Source organism: Oryzias melastigma, linkage group LG18 (assembly GCF_002922805.2).
Source record: "Oryzias melastigma strain HK-1 linkage group LG18, ASM292280v2, whole genome shotgun sequence".
NCBI lineage: Eukaryota > Metazoa > Chordata > Actinopteri > Beloniformes > Adrianichthyidae > Oryzias > Oryzias melastigma.
Window position 1 is genome coordinate 1,138,475 of NC_050529.1, and position 18,244 is coordinate 1,156,718.

The window sequence follows — 18,244 nt, forward strand, 5'->3', positions numbered from 1 at the left end:
TTTTCTTCTAAAAAACGTGGTTCTGCTGGACAAAAATAGACGGAAGCTTCAGACGCAACAGTTTTATTCAGTATAATTGTACACACTTTTAGAACAGGCTGGTTTAGTTAGGTCACACGCACACATGTCCACACACACAAACTAACCAGTAATTCAGTAACACTAATAACTCTCCTCGCTGTGAACGTCTCTCCTGCTCTCTCCGAGGACAGCAGGAGAGCGGCGTCCTGAGACGGAGGGAAAGACTACGACCATAGAAAGAACGTGTGGACGCTTGAGGGACTACTTCTGTCCAACACCAGCAGAGCCTCAAGGAACACCAAAAACTTGGTCAGAAGAAGTTCTTGAGTGGAGTCACATTTCAGGACTTTGAATTGAGAGAGTATCCAGATCTAAATATATAAAACTGACAATAATGGGAGTTTAGGGCAGTAACCCTTTAAAATTCGTTGAACTATCGTAACTCATCTCGGTCCGACCCAGAATCTAGATTAGGATCCTAAAACAGATTCTGGGTCTGACCCTAACAAAGATTCTATGTCCAGAATCTGGATTGGTGGACTGGGGCTAAAGGGTCAAAGCCCAGTTGAGCGTACGCTTGAATCTGTGAAGAACCCAACAGGCTAGTGACAGATCTAGACTTATTTCCACAGAGCAGTCCAGGTCAGGGTAGTACAGTACGGTCCAGTTGATTCTGAGGAGCGTTTCCACTCAGTTAAGTTTAAGTTTTCACGGCGCACGCGTAGAGCAGACCGCTAGTGTGTCATTGTAGTGCGACGACTAGCAAACTAACAACAACAAAGGTCATCCTTCTTTTTCTTGCTTTACTTTTAGTGCATCACGTAGAACTGGAATTTAATTTTGTTTGAAAGAAGGGAATTGCTAACTTAGCACTATACTGGTACTTTCTAATGTCGTCATCACTCTCGGCCAATCAACAGGCGGCTACAGCTGTTCCGAACCCAACCGTTCCGTTCTATTTTTAAATGGACCTACAAGAGGTCCTCAAGAAGTACGGGTGGGAACTGTTTAATGGGTCAATTTTACAATGGAAACGCTCAAAATACTGGACCTCTCGGTGGCTTCTCCAGCCGGTTTGTTTAGCGCCCAAAGTTTGCGATTTAAAGAGATAAAAAATGACGAACTTTGATGGCAAATTCCTTTTTTGACAAGATGTTATAAAGTTTAAGAAGATTTTCATATTTTTTCTCCAAGTAATCTAGAATCCCTGAAGATCCTCCAAACCGACTCCAGGTTACCATAATTTAGTCGTCACGAATCAGGAAGTTTAGTGAATCCTTTAAGGACTTTGGAACTCAGTTCGATCTTTTGGAAGTATTTCATGAAACATGAAACTTTTAGCCAACTGGCTCTTGTAATTAAGACGTGAAACTATTTGAATTTGTCTCAAAACCCTTTCAACCTGACGGACCGTGTTACTGTCGTCTTTTGGTCACTTTCCTCACATTATCAACAATCTTATATAGTTATAGTTTTTATAGTTCATTTCAAAGCTTTATTGTTTGTTTCTGAACCTGTAGATGAGACTCCAGTCAAAGCAGACCTCTTCAGATAGATATGTGTGTGGTTAAATGTTGTGACGTTTGACAGAAAGTAAAACCCTTTAAACAAATGAGACATAAAGACCAGATTTCAGTCACACAGGTCTGAAACCGGTTCACAAAACGTTCTCCAAGCACCAAAACTGACATCTCTGTCTGCAAGAGTTTTGGTAAGTACGGAACTGTCTCTTCACAGATGCCAGAACCTTCCCGGCTCTTCAGGACGCCTGATGCAGTTCTCACCTGCAGTGGTTTCAGATCTGTGCAGTGTTTGGAAACCTGGTCCACACAGAACTCAGAGAACATTCCACCCGTCATGAAGCCCAAAGCCTACACTCACACAGAAAGGCTCAAACTAATGCTAAGTAGTAACAGTTGTCAAGTAGAAATGGCACTCAGAAACCATGGAGATATATAACCCTATTAGTTCAGGTAAACAAAAAACACCACCAACCACAACATCAACTACAACAATAACAGCTCGTCGTCAGCCGAGAGTTTCCCGGAGAGGTTCCGTCTGAGAACTCGTCCTCAGTCCGCTCCCATCTTCAGTGGAACCACCAAACAAGTGTGCTTGAACTCGCAGAAGTCAAAGACAGACGTGTTTTTCATCCAAGCATGAATTCATTCCAGTTTTATTCAACCGAAAACTGTCTCTTCCAACACGTCTGTGTAGAAGGTCTTGATGAAACTGGTTCGTGTCTCGGGTTCCTTCGTGAGAAAGGTTTGACGTGAACTTGTGACGTATGCAGCATGGTCACAGGGTTTAAGAATCCGCTCCGATGATGATGTCCGATGACAGAACCGCGACACGAGTCTTTACTCGCAGAGGTCTTCTCCAAACCTCCATCAAACAACCAATGAATACAAGGCCTAAAAACAAGAGTCCTTTGTGCTCTCAAGATGATTCCCTCTTTCAGTTTCAGAGCCAGTCACAGACATCCAGACGCGTCCGAAGAGTCGCAAATATCTGACGATGTATCAGATGTAAAAACCGGTAATAAGACAACTTTCAATCCAACTCGGTTTGTGCACACGTGGGATGAACCAGCAGGCAGGGAGAAGCGAATGCATTCTAGGCTGTCGTTCAAAAGACGGTTAGCTGCCCGTAGCAACACTAGCCTACGTGTAGCTAGGCTAAGCTCGGCTTTAGCTTATGTTTGTTTGTTTAGCAACATTTCAGAAATGGCTGCAAATGAGTCACAGTTGTGCTTTTTTTTTTTCTTTTTTGGTTCAGGTTCCACCAGCAGCGTTCTCGATAAGTGGAACTGCTCCTGGTGGGACCTAAAACCGGTTCCCCATAACCAATCAAAACCCTGGGAAAGCCGACTGTAAACACTGATTGAGCTTATTTACCGATTCTTACAAGTGATAATCTGTTTCACCGCACTACGGCCAATTAGTGGCTTGGTTCTGAAAACTCAGCTAACTTAAATTTGAATACATTGAAAAACTTGTAAAGTTTTTGTCACTTTTCTGTTCCACTTTAGAACTCATTCTGATGAACAGAATATCTAAATCAATGGCAGAAAGTAAAAGAATATTGACTTCAGTATTGATGCAACCAAAACATCTGGAGCAACTTTGCAGGAATTGACACATTCTTTGGGAATTTGTTGGGCTGTAATGAGTATGAACTCTAAATCGACGCCATTTGAAGGGAGAAATGTACGACGTGAACACCAAAGAGCCATTGTTTAGACAAAGGCCGTGGTGTCTGCCATACATTGTGTCATTTGGCCTCCATGTACCTCTACACCAAAGACAGGACGGTGACGCGTTGCGTCTGGGCTGTTTGGAGCTTTGTGTTGCTCTAAAAGCTCCTATTGTTGCGTTTCTCTGTAGGAGCTTGTCTGTGGAGAGGCCGGATCAGAATCAAACCGAGGAGGACACGTCTGTGGATGAGCGGCCTAACTCTGCTCTGCTGACAGACACGTCCGTCAAAGTGACTGAATCAGCCTGTCAGTCAGCCGGTCTGAATCACCCGCCCACATCTTCTAGAAACAGTCGGCAGGACCAAGGAAAACTTCCAAACCTTCGTCATCGACAACCCTTCACTATTTATGGACATCTACTTGTCAGCAGACGACAGAGAGCGTCATATCGCCAATTTTAAAGCTACTTTTACTTCATGGAGCCATGAGGCGAACAACGGTTTACATCAGTGGATGAAACTGTCATCGGTTTAGATTCTGGATCTGAGAGTCCTACTTTACGATCTACAGGTCATGATCCCTGGTTGTAAGTAGAGTAGAGGCCTCTAGTCCTGGTAAACTCTGTACTATGACCTATCAACCGTCAGAGCTGGTGATTCCGGATGAACTGCGGAGTCCTAGACCTCCACTGAACCATTTCAAAAACCCCTCGAGTCTGAGAGTCAAGAGGCCACTCAGTTGGTCACGCCGTCTCCATGACAATGACGACTTTTCCGCCGTCGGTGGTTGTGGGGGCGGCCGTACACAGTGTTAACGCTTCCGCTGGACTCATCTGACCTCTGGCGGGACAGTCCATGCTGTCGTGGACGTCGGTGCTTACACCTTCTCCTCTCCGGCTCTCCTCCTTCTTGTCCTCTTCATCTTCCTCTTCATCGTCCTCGTCCTCCACTCGGCATCGGCACACCTCGATGCCGGAATCCCCGGTGAGTCTCCGATGTCTGTACTGGCTCTCGTCGGCTCCCATGTCCTCGTCTTCGTCCTCGTTGCCTCTCTCGTCGCGCTCCTCCTCATCGAAGCTGGGAGGTCCGGGTTCAAAGACATCCACGCAGGGGGAGAAGACCGTCTGCTTAGGGGGGGACTGCGTAGCGCGTGGCGACGGCGAGAGGGAGGACGCGTGGCCGGAGGATCCGCCCCTGTCCGACTGGTTCAGGGAGGTCAGGGGGTCCAGGAGTAGAGTTGGAGCTGGGAGGCAGGCCAGAGATCGAGGAGACGATGGAGAGAGAACGGCCAGAGGAGAGGCACAGAACGAGGCCTCGGACTCGATGGTTATGGCCGGACAGGATAGAGACGAAGGTTCTGGACCGGCTGGAACTGGGGTGGACACTAGACTAGATCTCAGTGTTGGTCCTGATCCAGAACTAGGCCTCAAACCAGCTTCTGAAGGCAATAGTGGGACTAGAGCCACCTCTGGTGGTTCGGTTGGGACCGCAGAGAGTCCTGAAAGGTCCAAAACTACAGTCAAGTCTCTGAGAGATCCAGAACCTGCATCTGGGCCTGAGCGTTGGTACAAGCCGGGGCTTGAACAAACCAAACCCGACCCGGATGAGAGTTCTGGGCTCTGGCTGTCAGTGGGGGGTGATATGTTTGCTGGTTCTAAACCCGGACTGATTTGCAAATGTGTTGGCTTGGAGATCAGAATGGGTTTAATAAAAGAACCGAGGACAGGTTGTGGGTTTGAGTCCTGGCCACGGTTTGTTGGTTCTGGATCTGAAGGGTGAGGCAATGGTGGTTCTTGATCGTGTGAGAGTTTTGTAGGAGTCGACGGGCCGCGGTCTTGGTCTGGACTTGCTAGGCTGGCGCTGACTGTGTTGAGGGCCAAAGTCCTGCCAACATCATTAGCTGGAACTGAGGTTGGAGTACAAGGAGCGCTGGCCGGGTGGAAAGTCCTGGTTAAAGTGAGGTTCTCCAGAGCTCGGACGCCTCGGCTGCCGTCAGATGGGTTATCTGTCGGGGCGATGCTGTCAACGCTGATGACCTGGATGGATGGGGGCACCGCTTCTGCGATGGTGGAACAAGAGAACGAGCTTCCAGCAACAACTGGGGACCTCAGTGCGATGTCAAGCTGTTGCATCGTGGGAGATATAGTTCCGATGGGGAGGGCTAACTCTGGACCAGGTGAAGGCAAAAGCTGAGGGGAGGCTGCCCTGGTGACAACCGCCACAGTAACAGTCTTGAGAGGAGGCGGGGACTTCTTGGCTTGTGGTTCCTCGGCGCCGGCGGCCTCCGGGTCTCTGACGTCCGCGGTTGCAGTTGCCCCCAAGGCGGCAAAGGGAACCTTGTTTTCCCCCAAGCAGCTCACGGCTGCAGTTATAGTCTCCATGGTGACATCAAGGGTGATGGGCGTGGCCTCGCTGGGCGTGGAGGCGTGGCTTGTGTCAGTCTCATAGGTGACAGGAGCAGACAGAGAAGAGCTGCACGGAGAGGAGGGGCAGCAGGAGTCGCAGGAACAGCTGGAGCTGCAAGAAAGACGGACAGGACTGGTTAAGGTTAACTCTGTGGTCAGATCACAAACGCTCTGGCTCCGCCCCCATGGAGCCTGTGGTCAGACCCGGTTACCTGTTGTCAGAGCTAAGGGAGGAGGGGCCGTCGCTCAGCGGCCGGTGCAGCAGCGGGTCGTGCTGCGTCAGCAGGTGGGGGTCGGCAGCCCGCGGCGGCTGAGGGTACCGCGGGGTGGTAAACACGGAGCTGTAGGGAGGAGGCGGGGTTGACGGCTGAGCCGCCACCTCCTCATAAGACGGCAGCTTCAAAGACGCCAGGAAGCCTGAAAGTCGGAGAAGAAGTTCATGATGAAGGTCTAAGACCAGCAGGGTGGTGTTCCTCAGAGACCGAGACCTTCAGCTACAAACTGGAGGACATGTCTGATAAAAGCAGCTTTTAATGTTTGAGAATTCATCCTTCAGATTAATACATTTGAAAAAAATAGAAGTATTACTGTAGATTTTGAAAATGTAAATATGAAGAAAATTCATTTTTATAAGTCAAGGATGGACCAAATATCCTTTCTACCGGCTGATACTAATTATGATAATTTCCCTGCAACTGTGACTGATAGCCCATATTTAAATGTCTACAATAACACAAAGTTAACAGATTTATAAAGTAAATGAAATAACTGTCACATTGCCAAGAATAGTACAAAAGTCCAAATAGAAATTATTGCACGTTTGCAAAAAATGGTCAATGAATATTGAAGCTTATACCTGAAGTTTATACTTAGATTTTAATAATAACCTTCAAGATTATTTGAAAATAGTAGGATTCAAAGAAAGCGTTTTGAAATTAAGTGTTTTAAACACCAAAAACTATGAACTGTTCAGTGTAAACAACATATTTTAAACTGTAAACATAAACTTTGTGTTCCATTCCTTTGTTTGTAGCTGGTTTAAATGTCGACTCTATGATGAAGATTTTCCCTTTTACGTCAAAGTGGACGCCAACAACCAAACGTTAACTGTAGCCGTGTTCATTTCAGATGTGATGAATAAATATATCAAAACCAAATGACACAAATATCCTAAAACTGGTATTTTCTCTGGCTCTTTTCTCACCAAAGAAACTTTCCAAATATACATTTTTGTTTGGCTTTCTTAGCTTTGGGCTTTTAACTTAGCTAGTACTCCGAGCGGTCGCTTTGTTACGCAACCCAGCAAGACAGGCAGATGTAAGACAGGTAGATGTGTTGAACAGAATCCAGTAGTCTTCCAAAATAAAACTTCCTTCAGAATCAGAAGATACAAAGAAAACAGGAAGGAATCAAAGTTATCACATGTATGTTTTGTTTTGATGTTTAGGAACCATTATTTAACGGGAACAGGAAGAACAGGGAAAAATAACGAGTTGTGGTTACCCTAAACGTCAAGAAGTGACACAGAGTGAGCCTGAACAACATGACGGGAGTGAGACCGTGTTATTGCTCATCATCGGATTGATTCTGATCATCTCAAATTATGCAAATATCAACTGATTCTGGTGCCGATTTATCGCCCATCCCTATTTAAAATCATAAATAAATTATTTGTTCAGTTTTACTTTCAACATTTTATACCTTTGAACTGCTGCTTCATTTGGTTTAAATCTTTTAAATTTGATTTGTTTTCATTTTTTATTGATTAATCAGTAGAAAAATATTTGCTTCTTTTAATCTGAAAGTTCAAACGCTGCCGTTTCCTGTTTTAATTTGAAGGGTCCTTTATCTTTCATATTGTCCACTGACAATAATAATGAACCGATTTGCTGTCGATGGGTCTTTGGGTCCCCGAGTGTTAGTGGGGGTCATTCTGACTCTGTCTTTAGGGGGGTTAGGGAGAAGGAAGCTCCAGAGTTCACAAAGTTAAATCTCTGAGTCAAACCAAAAATGAACCAACTTCATTGAGCTCAGAGTTTCCACACAATCAGCCAGAATCAGGTCCAGTATTTGCACGTATTTGTCCACTCCCGGTCACCGACATGCGTGTGAACGACGTGGTCATGTGACTCACTGAGGTCCAGCATGGAGGACGGGAAGGAGTTGGCTCCATGGTAGGCCAGCAGGCTGATCTCCCTCTGCCGCTGCTGCTGCTGGACCCGCAGTTTGGCCCGGCGGTGTCGGTACGCACAGCAGCAGCTGAACAGGATCAGGACGGTCCACAGCAGCCAGAACCCTGAACACAAACGGGCCAAAGTCACCAGGAGATCGGCTTGGACCCTTCAACACCGGAGATGGTGAAATAACACGTCTTGAACTAACGTAACTCTTCAACCGTTTACGCAATTAATGTCAATCTGTTTTTCTTTACGTCGGAATCTACTGGATTACCTAAACGGTCAAAGATTTACGATAATTCAAAGAACGTCAATAGTGGAGCTACAGCTCAGACATTAAAGGGTTAATCACATGAGATGTAAATGTTTTCACTTTTCATCAGAAAACATCGATTTCAGCTTTGCTAACATCAACAAAACATCAGTTTGAAGGTAAAACAAACAAACACCATAATAATGTTTATTTCATTCTTTAAAATTTGGTGATGTTAGCTACTAGCATTAGGCTAACAGTTGATCTTTTTATAAAAATATTGATTTTGATTGTTGACTTTTGTCATAAAAATATTTAAACAAATATTGAAGAAAATGTAAAAGTGGAAACTTTAAAAATCAAAAAATATTTATGTTTACGTTTCTGATAAATTGATGATGATTTTGATTAATAGATTTGAATTTAACATCATGGATTTTTTTAGATAGAACATTAATTAGCAATAAGGATGAATCATTGGTGGATAGATCAAGACAAGATAAAAACAAAATATGCACTGATACAGATAAACAATAAAAAAGACAAACGTAACAAAAGTATTTATTATCGTACCTAAATAAAATAAACATCTAAATTTGCATTTTAATAAAAAAATAATAATTCAGTAAACTCTTATCACTTTGAAACTACAAAGTAATCCAATGAATTACGCAATGAAGAAAATAAACTATGAAATAATCCAATGGATTACTATTTGCATGAAATAGAATACAAAGTAATCCAGTGGATCACTCCATGAAAAAAACCCTACAAAACAATCCAGTGGATTACTATTTAAAGAACAAAAACGGCAAAGTAATCGAGGGGATTACTCAAGGAAGAAAAGAAACTACAAAACTATCCAGTAGATTACTATCTGAATGAAATATACAATGAAAGTAATCCAGTGGATTACTTTGAACCCCCCCCCCCCAACTACACAATAATCCTATGGATTATTATTTAAAGGAAAGAAACAACAAAGTAATCTAGTGGATTACTATACGAAAAAAACAACAAAGTAATCCATCAGATCCCTTTTTGATCACCATGAAATAAATATGACAAAGTAATTCAGTAGTTCACTCGGGTAATCTAGTGGATTACTCTGTGAAGGAAATAAACCACAAAGTAATCTACTGGATACCTTTTTGATCACTTTGAAGAAACTGACAAAGTAATCTACTAGATTACTCCTTCACTGGAATAATGCACTCTGCTGAATTAATGATTGTTCCACTGGAGTAATCCAGTGGATTACCCTGCTGGATGATCCCACTGGAGTAATCCCTTAGTTTGAAATGATCAAAAGTGGTAAATCTTCTAACAGATCCAGTGATCTCAGAGGCTGTTAGACCAGAAGCGGGTCGACTTACACCACAGTTCGTAGTAGTAGGTGCAGCAGCCAGTCTCTCCACAGCAGTGTCCCGTCTCACACAGGTATTCTCCGTTAGCGTTGGTCCCAGGGCAGTACCGCGGTCTCCCCAGCAGGGGCAGGCTACCACCGGAGTGGTACTCCATTGCACCCCTGCTCCACCCACAGTCAACGCCAAGCCACCGTCGTCAGCTAACCCCGAGCTGCTAACCAGCAGGTAGCTGCTGAACGTGGTGTCCGGGTCGTAGTCCAGCTACATCTTCGCGTCTCTTTGAGCGCAGTGTTCAGCTCCGAAGAATAGTGTCGACCGCTATCAGTTAGCCGCTAACAACGAGCAGTTAAAAGAAAAAAACAAGTTAGCTAGCTACATTTTCAGATGAAAAGCAGCGGTTAGCCTGGCAGTGCTCCAACCCCTCGTTCAGTAAACAGGTGGAATGTCTTCAGACTCTGAGCCCGCTGGACGGGACTCGAACAGTCGGACAGGTCTGAGCGAGTGAAGCAGAGGGAGGACTGGTCGCTGGGAGGAGATGAGGGTCAGAAGGAGGTCCTGGAGAGACACAGGGAGGGAGAACAAAAGCTGATTGAGAAGCAACAAGGCGGCGTGTGACACACAAACATCTACGGCGGCTGGACTGTTTAATATTCATCACTGCAGCAAGTCCAAGTCAAAGCTACAATGGAGCCACTCTGTCCTCGCTCACACACATACACGCTTACAGCACATACGGGGACCGCCCACAGACTACCACATGATCCAGATCCAGAGGAGACTAGGAAAACCTCAGAGGAGACCAGGAACACCTCAGAGGAGACCAGGAAAACCTCAGAGGAGACTAGGAAAACCTCAGAGGAGACTAGGAAGACCTCAGAGGAGACCAGGAGAACCTCAGAGGAGACTAGGAAGACACCGGAGGAGACTAGGAAGTCCTCAGAGGAGACTAGAAAGACCCCGGAGGAGACCAGGAGCACCTCAGAGGAGACTAGAAAGACCTCAGAGGAGACCAGGAAAACCTCGGAGGAGACCAGGAAAACCTCAGAGGAGACTAGGAAAACCTCATAGGAGACTAGAAAGACCTCAGAGCAGACTAGGAAGTCCTCAGAGGAGACTAGAAAGACCCCGGAGGAGACTAGGAGCACCTCAGAGGAGACTAGAAAGACCCCGGAGGAGACTAGGAGCACCTCAGAGGAGACTAGAAAGACCTCAAAGGAGACCAGGAAAGACCTCAGAGCAGACTAGGAAGACCTCAGAGGAGACTAGAAAGACCTCAGAGGAGACTAGAAAAACCTTAGAGGAGACTAGGAACACCTCAGAGGAGACTAGAAAGACCTCAGAGGAGACTAGAAAGACCTCAGAAGTGACTAGGAAGACCTCAAAGGAGACTAGGAAGACCTCAGAGGAGACCAAGTCCCATCCTTCAGATCTGCTGAAGCTTGAAGGCAGCAAAGACTTTTCTTCTTCACACAAGGCTTTTACTAAAACCTCCAAACCAGGATGTTCTTCCTGAAAACACGGTCCTGGAGTCTGACGGTGGAGTACCTGAGTACCTGGGTACCTGAAGTCTTCAAGCCAATGCTTTTCCAGCACCGTGTTCTATCCTGATCCTTCAGTGAATCAAATACAGATATTTATCAAAGCTGTAAGCAGGAACTCTTGAGGACAGAGATCTCTGATGTTTTACATCTCCAAGTGTTATAGAAGCTGATCCAGAACATTCACTGGAGAGCAGCAGCTGATCAGGAGAACATGTGACTTCATCTGAAGCGCCTCAGACTGTCATCAGACGAGTCAACACCTTCTCTCCAGACGCATGTCCTGCAGTCTGCAGCACGGGGGCGTCTGACCTTTAAAGACCATCAATGCAATAAAAACTTTACTTTTATTCTGAAAGGACAGGAACTGTGATTGTAGCTTCAACCACTAGTCGTCCAAGATACTTCTAAACCGACAGATACTCTATGTTCAGAAGTAATCCATAACGAGATCATGACGTCACTGTGACTCCACCTGTCAGGTGTTTCTCTTAGTCGTGTTCTCTGTGAGGAGTCACTTTTTAGATCATGATCATAAACCCAGTTTGATCACATGATCACAAACCCAGTTTGATCATAAATCCAGTTTGATCACATGATCATAATCCTAAATTGATTATAAAATAATAATCCTGGTTTGATTCTTTATTTTGCTTTTATTCCTGTTCTTCTGAAGTTGGCTAGAATCATAAACTCTTCATAAATGTAGATCAAGCGACCATAAACTTCCTTTAAACGGTGCTGACGTGTCTACATGCATGTGGACCGACCCGTCTGCGTTCACACTGAAGTGAACCGCACCAGAGTTCATCTGCAGAACAGAAACCTTTTTCAAGAGGACCCGAGTTCTCTGGTCCAAACCTGAATTCAGATGAGCTCTCACAGCTGCAGAACCAGATGATCAGCAGAGCAGAACCAGACCAGGAACATATCAGGATCAAACCAGACCCAGATCAGACCAGAACCAGACCCGGATCAGGTCCAATCTGGTCTGTTTCTGCTTCAGCTGCATCTACACTTCTTTCTGGTTTCCAGACTAAAGTTTTTCATCAGTAAAGTCAAATCCTGGAGACAGGCGCGTGCACCCAGTGTTGATATAAAAATCGATACGTGCACGCGCGCCCACACATCGCTGCAGAGTTCAGGAACCGGTGTCGATCTGAAAGAGTTTCTGTCTGCTGCAGTGCTGCACGCGCACACGCACACACAGCCTGGCGGTCCGTGAAGGTGGCACGCGCACGGTCACCGCGGCCCAGCGTGATCGTCGCACGTCCCCAAACACACGCGCATTAACAGGTTCCTCCGGAGCGAGTAGCGCGCGCACAGAGGCGCGTGCGCAGCCGCCGCCGCCGCCGCTCGGAGCCTTCGGGCCCGCAGACGGAGCCGCTTCCCCGCTGACAAACAAAGCCGCCGTACCGCTCCGGGAGCCGCCGCCCCCACGCTGCTCCGCGCGCCTCACCGCCGCGTGTGTCCGCGTGCTCACGGCTGCAGTCCAGCGGCGTCGGCCTCGCGCCCGGCCCCCGCCTCCTCGCGCTCCTTCATCGGTGCGACCCTCCGACAGCCCCGCCGCCATCAGCGACAGCGGCACGTAAAGCCCGCGCGGCGTCCGACGGCACACTTCCGCCTCCGTCTGTCTGAGGGTTTCAAAATAAAAGTCTAAGACGAAAACTACTTCACACCAAAGTGTTAGAGATTAATTTAACTAGCTAAAAGACAGAAGTTTTGGTTTTTTAACGTTTTTTGTTTATACGTTCCGTCTGACATTTATTTGAGAAGCGCTAAAAAACATTAACCCTTTAACATCGGAGCTCCAGTGTTTACATTCTCGATTTACTGTGACTTTTCAACCGTTAGCACAATAATTCCGGTAGATTCTGAGCGAGAAGAGCTTCTCAATAACAATAAAGAATTATTGTTTCTTTCTCATCAGATAAAAATAGAACAGAGAGTCAGTAAAAAAATAACTAATTAATCACAATCCTGGAAACAAATTCATCATGATTAATTGCTATAACTTTTTTGTCTCAGTATTTGTCACCAACTCATTATCTGTGAATAACCACAATATGTAACAAACATTAAAGTAAGCATACAGAGTATTAGATACATTAGAAAATCAAATAGTCTATAATAAGACATAAAATTGTCCAATAATGCTCTTTTTACTTGATTATTTTTTCCAGGGATTTTGTATTAATTACTATAAAACAACACTGGTTTTTGAAGCCGACAGTAAAGTCCTCTAAAAAAAAAAGTCAGAGCATCGGTTCATAATGACTGAATTATTAATGGGAAATTTGGAATTCGCTTAAATGAATTTTCTGTCTTGCTGGTTTAGAATTACAGACATCTAAAACAAAGAGGAAGTGAAAGCACTAAAATATGATACATTTCCCAATACAAACATGTCTGCGAGGCATCACAATTAAGTATTTTTCTGCCAGTGACACAGGTTCAGCTTTTATTTTGTAAAGAAACCCGAGTCTGTGTGAAACCGGAAGTGCCGTGTGTTTTTGTTTCCCTCAGCTCGACGGCCCGCCATGACAGCAGCTTTCTGCGGTCTGGAGACCCGCTGATGTAAAAAAAAAAAAACACGCCGAACTCTTTAGACGTTTCATTCTGACAGTAACGCCACAGGTTCGATTCCGCCGTGAGGTGCAGACACACAGCGGGCAGGACGCTCCATGTCCGCTCACAGGAAAATGTGGCGCGGAGGAAAAAAACGTCTGAAGGAAAACGAGAGAGAATATGGGTTCTCCTGACGAACGCACTGACATCTGATTGGCCCGACAGGGAGGCTGGCGGACCAATCAGAGAGCTCGCCGAGGAGTCTGCCGCTCCTAGCAACAAGAGAAAACTTCTGACCGAAGTTAGAGACGTCAGGGAGCCTCAGCAACACGTGGACCCAAACCTGTTCATTTTGACTTTAAAAGTACTTATTTTAAACATTTTTTTTTTAGTTTTGAGATTAAGATTTCTAAAGAATTACAGCTTTGTAGTAAGATCCCGCAGTCCAAAAACATGGTCTGTGTCCCTATTCCCTCATTATTCCCCAACCAATAACACACTATATAGTCCTGGTCCCCTACTTTAGTCACTACTTAAAACAATGCTAAATTTGACAATAAAGTAATTTTTTATCAATATAAGCATGAATGATTCATAGATGTACACAAATAATTAATAATTGTGGTCTATTGTTGTCAATCAATTGAACATTAACAATTGACTGTATATAGAGATGGAAAGAGCTAGCTGTGACGTCCCCCATACAAACAGCCTAACCTCTCGCTCCTCCAAAATGAAGCAAATTCAGTCGCCATTTTACGGGTGTCGCCATGTTGGAGCCAGTTGACAGTGATTGGTCAGAGTCAGACAGAGGCCGTGTCCAAATCCCCACCCTAACCCCCAACAACTAAAAAACTATGTAGTGTGGGACAGTCTAGTACTCTTGATTTGAGAGACAATTCGCTCACTACTTTTCTTTCGCTTTTCTAAACGCAGAATATGTCGTCCCCGATTTCACAATATGAAAATCAAACCAATACAAACATTTCTCGACGTTTATTTATGACTCGAACAAGGGGTGTCAGACAAGCTTGAGTTCACGTTTCTAAGGCAACTACTGTCAACCAAGTCCACACCCCTTCCACTGAAAGTAGATTTTGGAATTGTACATTCGGACAACCCAAGAAAATGGTGAGCTGCCTATATGACAACAAATATGAGGATGTTTGTCTTCGGTTCCATTCTTCACAACCGAGAAGACACAACCACACACATCTAAAAGACAACTGGAAGTAATCAAAGACCCTATGGAGGATGTTTTTGGACTATGAAGCTGGAAAAACAACCATAAGTGAATGAGGAGAACATATAAACTCCACACGGATTTGAACCAGCAGTGAATCAGCTAATCGCTAGAAGAAGAAGGTGATGGAGGACGGGTTCTTCTGTAGCCTCTCAGCATATTTAGCGTGTATTCAGAATGGAAAAGTCTGTTCATTAACTCATTCATTCAACCTCTTAGCACCTGATGTCCACATCTGTGTACACTGCATTATTAGTATTTTAGTTAGTTTAGCCTAAATGGGGCCCTGTGATATGCATGAGGGATTAGCTAAAATATTAGCTCGGGTCTAAAGAGGTTAAAGACTTAAGACACAACCGTGACCTCCAAAAACACGAGCTTCAAAGACCTAAAACAATCATCATATTGATAGAATTACTGACACACTAATTCCACTTGAGGTTTATACGCAACACAAAGTACTGAGCAGTAACATCTGGACCAAACGTAAAAAAAATAGTTATTAATTTCACTGAGGGAATATAGGAGATAGAGTTGAAACTCCACCTGTTTACATGGTAAAAATCCCCAAATGACATAATTTTGATTTTGGTTACATGAAAATGAGTGAGAGTTTGAGCATCATCTAATGTGTTTTTGTGTAAGGTTCCTTAGCCTTTTATAAAAATCATCTTCTTGGTTGTGATAAATGGAAATAAAGACAAACATCCTAATATTTTTGTCACCAAACGATTCTGTGTGTATAAAATAGGACTTGTACACATTGGAGTTAGAAGTATTCCCGCCTTCTGAAACCATCCTCTAGTGGACACTGGAGGAACTGCATCAGTGATGCCTATTCTTCACATTGTGAAAGAAAACGTGCAGCTTCCGGCCCCCATGGGCGTTTCTCGTGGTATAACATGTTATCAGGACTTACTTCTTTCAGTCTAACAGCTAAACTTCAACTTAAAAAAAAAAAACATTTCTTTTTTTAAAATCATTTTAGAAAATGTCAAAACTGAAATCTAAAATGATGATTTTGTTTCCAGTGAAAGTCTGAGGTGCATCTCTCCAGGTGAGTCAGCTGATTCTCTCTGTGAAGGCTGCCGCGTGCCGCTCCGCCGCGTGGATGTGTGTATTGTGTGTGTACTTTTCCTTCGTCTGGACTGCAGATGCGCATGCTTAGCGCGCGCGCTGCTAAAGTTCTGAGGAGGAGGAGGATGGCTGGGATGAAGGTCGCGGTGTTCGTCAGCTGCTGCTTTCAGCTCGTCGGCTGCAGGATGGTTCCACCTCAGCAGACAGGTGAACTTCTTTTACAAACACGGTTCCGTGAAACTTGAATAACGCACGCGGACAGAGCTGATTTACCCGTTATGTTAGACCGGAAGTAGTAGAACAATGTTCGCTCATTCCCATAATTCATCTTCACGTGTAAATTTTTTACAGCCGATTTAAAAATTAGTTTTGATAACACGAGATGACGCTTTACAGTCGCAGTTTACGTTTTTTAATCGCGATTTATCATGAAAATCATCCATTTCCTTATGGAGTTTCGCTAGTAGCATTCAAACATGGCTGCCGGGGGATTTCCGGTTCACCTCCATCTGACTTTTGAAACTTTCTGCTACTGTTTTTATGTTATAGAGATACTTTAAACTAAAACTCTCCAAGTTTTGTTTTTAGAATCTTTTGAAAAAACTTAATCTATGATTCAAAAATTGTGAATATTTGAACTATTATGTTAATTTATTCCACAGTCTGAGTGAATACTGAATTCTGATTGGCTGCAGGGGGTCCAATAAAAAGAGATAATGGACACCTGTAAAAGTTTTGGACAAATTGCTTGAATGTTTGTATCGTTGAGCCCTTGGTAACCAGAACAACAGAAACCCTGAAAATAAGTTTATAAACAATTTTTGTTTTTAATTTAACAAAATGTGTTGATCCACATTAGGGCTGCCACGATTAGTCAACTAATCAACTATTAAAATAGTCAATGACTAATTTAATAGTCGATTAGTCGTTACTTTATATTATATGGAGTTAGAGTGTTGTAAAGGTGAACGTTGTAATGGTATTCTGTTAGCTTTTTGGACTATTTTGACATTTATTAAGGTTTTTTTTGGCTAATTTGGAGTTTAGCTAAAATTTCAGCTACATGCTAACTGTTTTGGCTAACTTAGTAATATTTCAGTTTTTTGGCTAATTTGGAGTTTAGCTAAAATTTCAGCTACATGCTAACTGTTTTGGCTAACTTAGTAATATTTCAGTGTTTTGGCTAATTTGGAGTTTAGCTAAAATTTCAGCTACATGCTAACTGTTTTGGCTAACTTAGTAATATTTCAGTTTTTTTAGGCTAATTTGGAGTTTATCTAATAATTCAGCTGCATGCTAGTTGTTTTTTGTAACTTTGACTTTTTTCAGTCTTTTAGGCTAATTTGGCATAGCATAGCCATTATCATGACATCGCGTCACACCTCCTATCAAATGGTCCACTTCTTGAGGAAAACAATCTAAGCTCTAAAAATAACAAGATTCAAATACTAATTGATTAAATATTTTTGTACTTTGTAAGCGACCAAGGTATAAACAGGACAACCATGTACAAACGTCCTCCGCTTTGCATCGGATGGTTCTCGCGTCGTCTTTTGGTTTCGTTGGGCATCGTCTCCTTCATAAAGAATCTTCTGTTTAATTCCATGGACTCGTTTGGAAAACTGCGTTCTTTCCAGCAGGTGGCGCTGACTCGCCCGCTCAAGTGTTCGCTGTTGTTGGCCGAGACGTGGTTCTACGCTGTGACGTCCCCGGACTTCCCGACTTGTTGCGTGTCAGAACGTGGGAGTGGTTGAAGGAAGACGGACTGAAGCCGGCTCTTGCCGTGCGTGGAGGCGTGGAGCTGAAGAAGGACAAGGAGGCGGATTACGTCAACAGGACCGCCCCCTTGGTGAACAGGTCTATGGAGCTGCGCGGCGTCAGACTGACTGACACCGCGGTTTACATGTGAGTGGCAGGTCCGACTGTCTCATGCTTTTCCCTTTTGAGTCTTTCAGTTTCAGTTCTAGTGTTTGAGTTTCTCATCTTTGTTCTGATCTCCTGCTCAGCTGTAGATTATCCCTGGAAGATCGCAGAACTTTGGAGACACGAGTTTCTCTCATTGTTGGTAAGAAAACAGAAATTTCACATCAAGTTTTTAGATCCTTTATTGGTGGGTCAGTAACCCTTTAACCCTGGTGATGCTACTGGCGACGCCTAAATGATGCGTTATTCGACGTATGCTAACTCCTTAACCATGTTTAGCATATGTGTCTAAGTCATGGCCCGGGGGCCGAATCCGGCCCTCCAGATCATTTTATTGTTATTAATGACCTGATGTTATCTTATGCTCATTTCTAACTTGTATAATTCTCACAAAATATATTTTTATGGAGAGTAAAATATAGAAAGTTATTTAAGGTTTAAGTTGATTTATTCTGGAATAATATTCCTGCCTTTTTA

General features: G+C 44.0%; 2 protein-coding genes across 6 annotated transcripts in view; one reads left to right on the forward strand and one right to left on the reverse strand.

The window, feature by feature from the left end:
* Window positions 1–47: 47 nt before the first annotated feature.
* LOC112156383 (proline-rich protein 36) lies at window positions 48–12,545 on the reverse strand. Of its 2 annotated transcripts, none has more exons than XM_024288634.2 (5): window positions 12,416–12,545; window positions 9,428–9,973; window positions 7,756–7,917; window positions 5,834–6,038; window positions 48–5,733 (listed from the first exon to the last, which is right to left on the reverse strand). In XM_024288634.2, exons 2-5 carry the CDS (start codon window positions 9,570–9,572, stop codon window positions 3,960–3,962), a joined length of 2,286 nt encoding a protein of 761 aa, XP_024144402.1. In that variant the 5' UTR covers window positions 9,573–9,973; window positions 12,416–12,545; the 3' UTR covers window positions 48–3,959. The 2 variants fall into 2 exon arrangements, with proteins under 2 accessions (XP_024144402.1, XP_024144401.1); XM_024288633.2 differs by having other exon boundaries at window positions 12,373–12,545.
* Window positions 12,546–15,644: 3,099 nt separating this feature from the next.
* The window catches only part of LOC112156385, an 8,439-nt gene continuing 5,839 nt past the window's right edge, over window positions 15,645–18,244 (forward strand). The window contains exons 1-4 of one of the 4 annotated variants that reach the window (XM_036216635.1): window positions 15,645–15,824; window positions 15,922–16,051; window positions 17,482–17,749; window positions 17,851–17,909. In XM_036216635.1, the coding sequence (XP_036072528.1) occupies window positions 15,922–16,051; window positions 17,482–17,749; window positions 17,851–17,909 (457 nt within the window). In that variant the 5' untranslated portion in view covers window positions 15,645–15,824. The other 3 variants (XM_024288637.2, XM_024288639.2, XM_024288638.2) reach the window with 3 other exon arrangements.

Excerpts from the sequence above, each read along its gene's own strand:
- LOC112156383 (XM_024288634.2), bottom strand. The coding sequence starts at position 9,572 with ATGGAGTACCACTCCGGTGGTAGCCTGCCCCTGCTGGGGAGACCGCGG. Across the intron at positions 7,918-9,427 it reads CTACTACTACGAACTGTGGT|GGTTCTGGCTGCTGTGGACC; the intron begins GTAAGTCGACCC and ends GTTTGTGTTCAG. Across the intron at positions 5,734-5,833 it reads TCCCTTAGCTCTGACAACAG|CTCCAGCTGTTCCTGCGACT; the intron begins GTAACCGGGTCT and ends TCTTTCTTGCAG.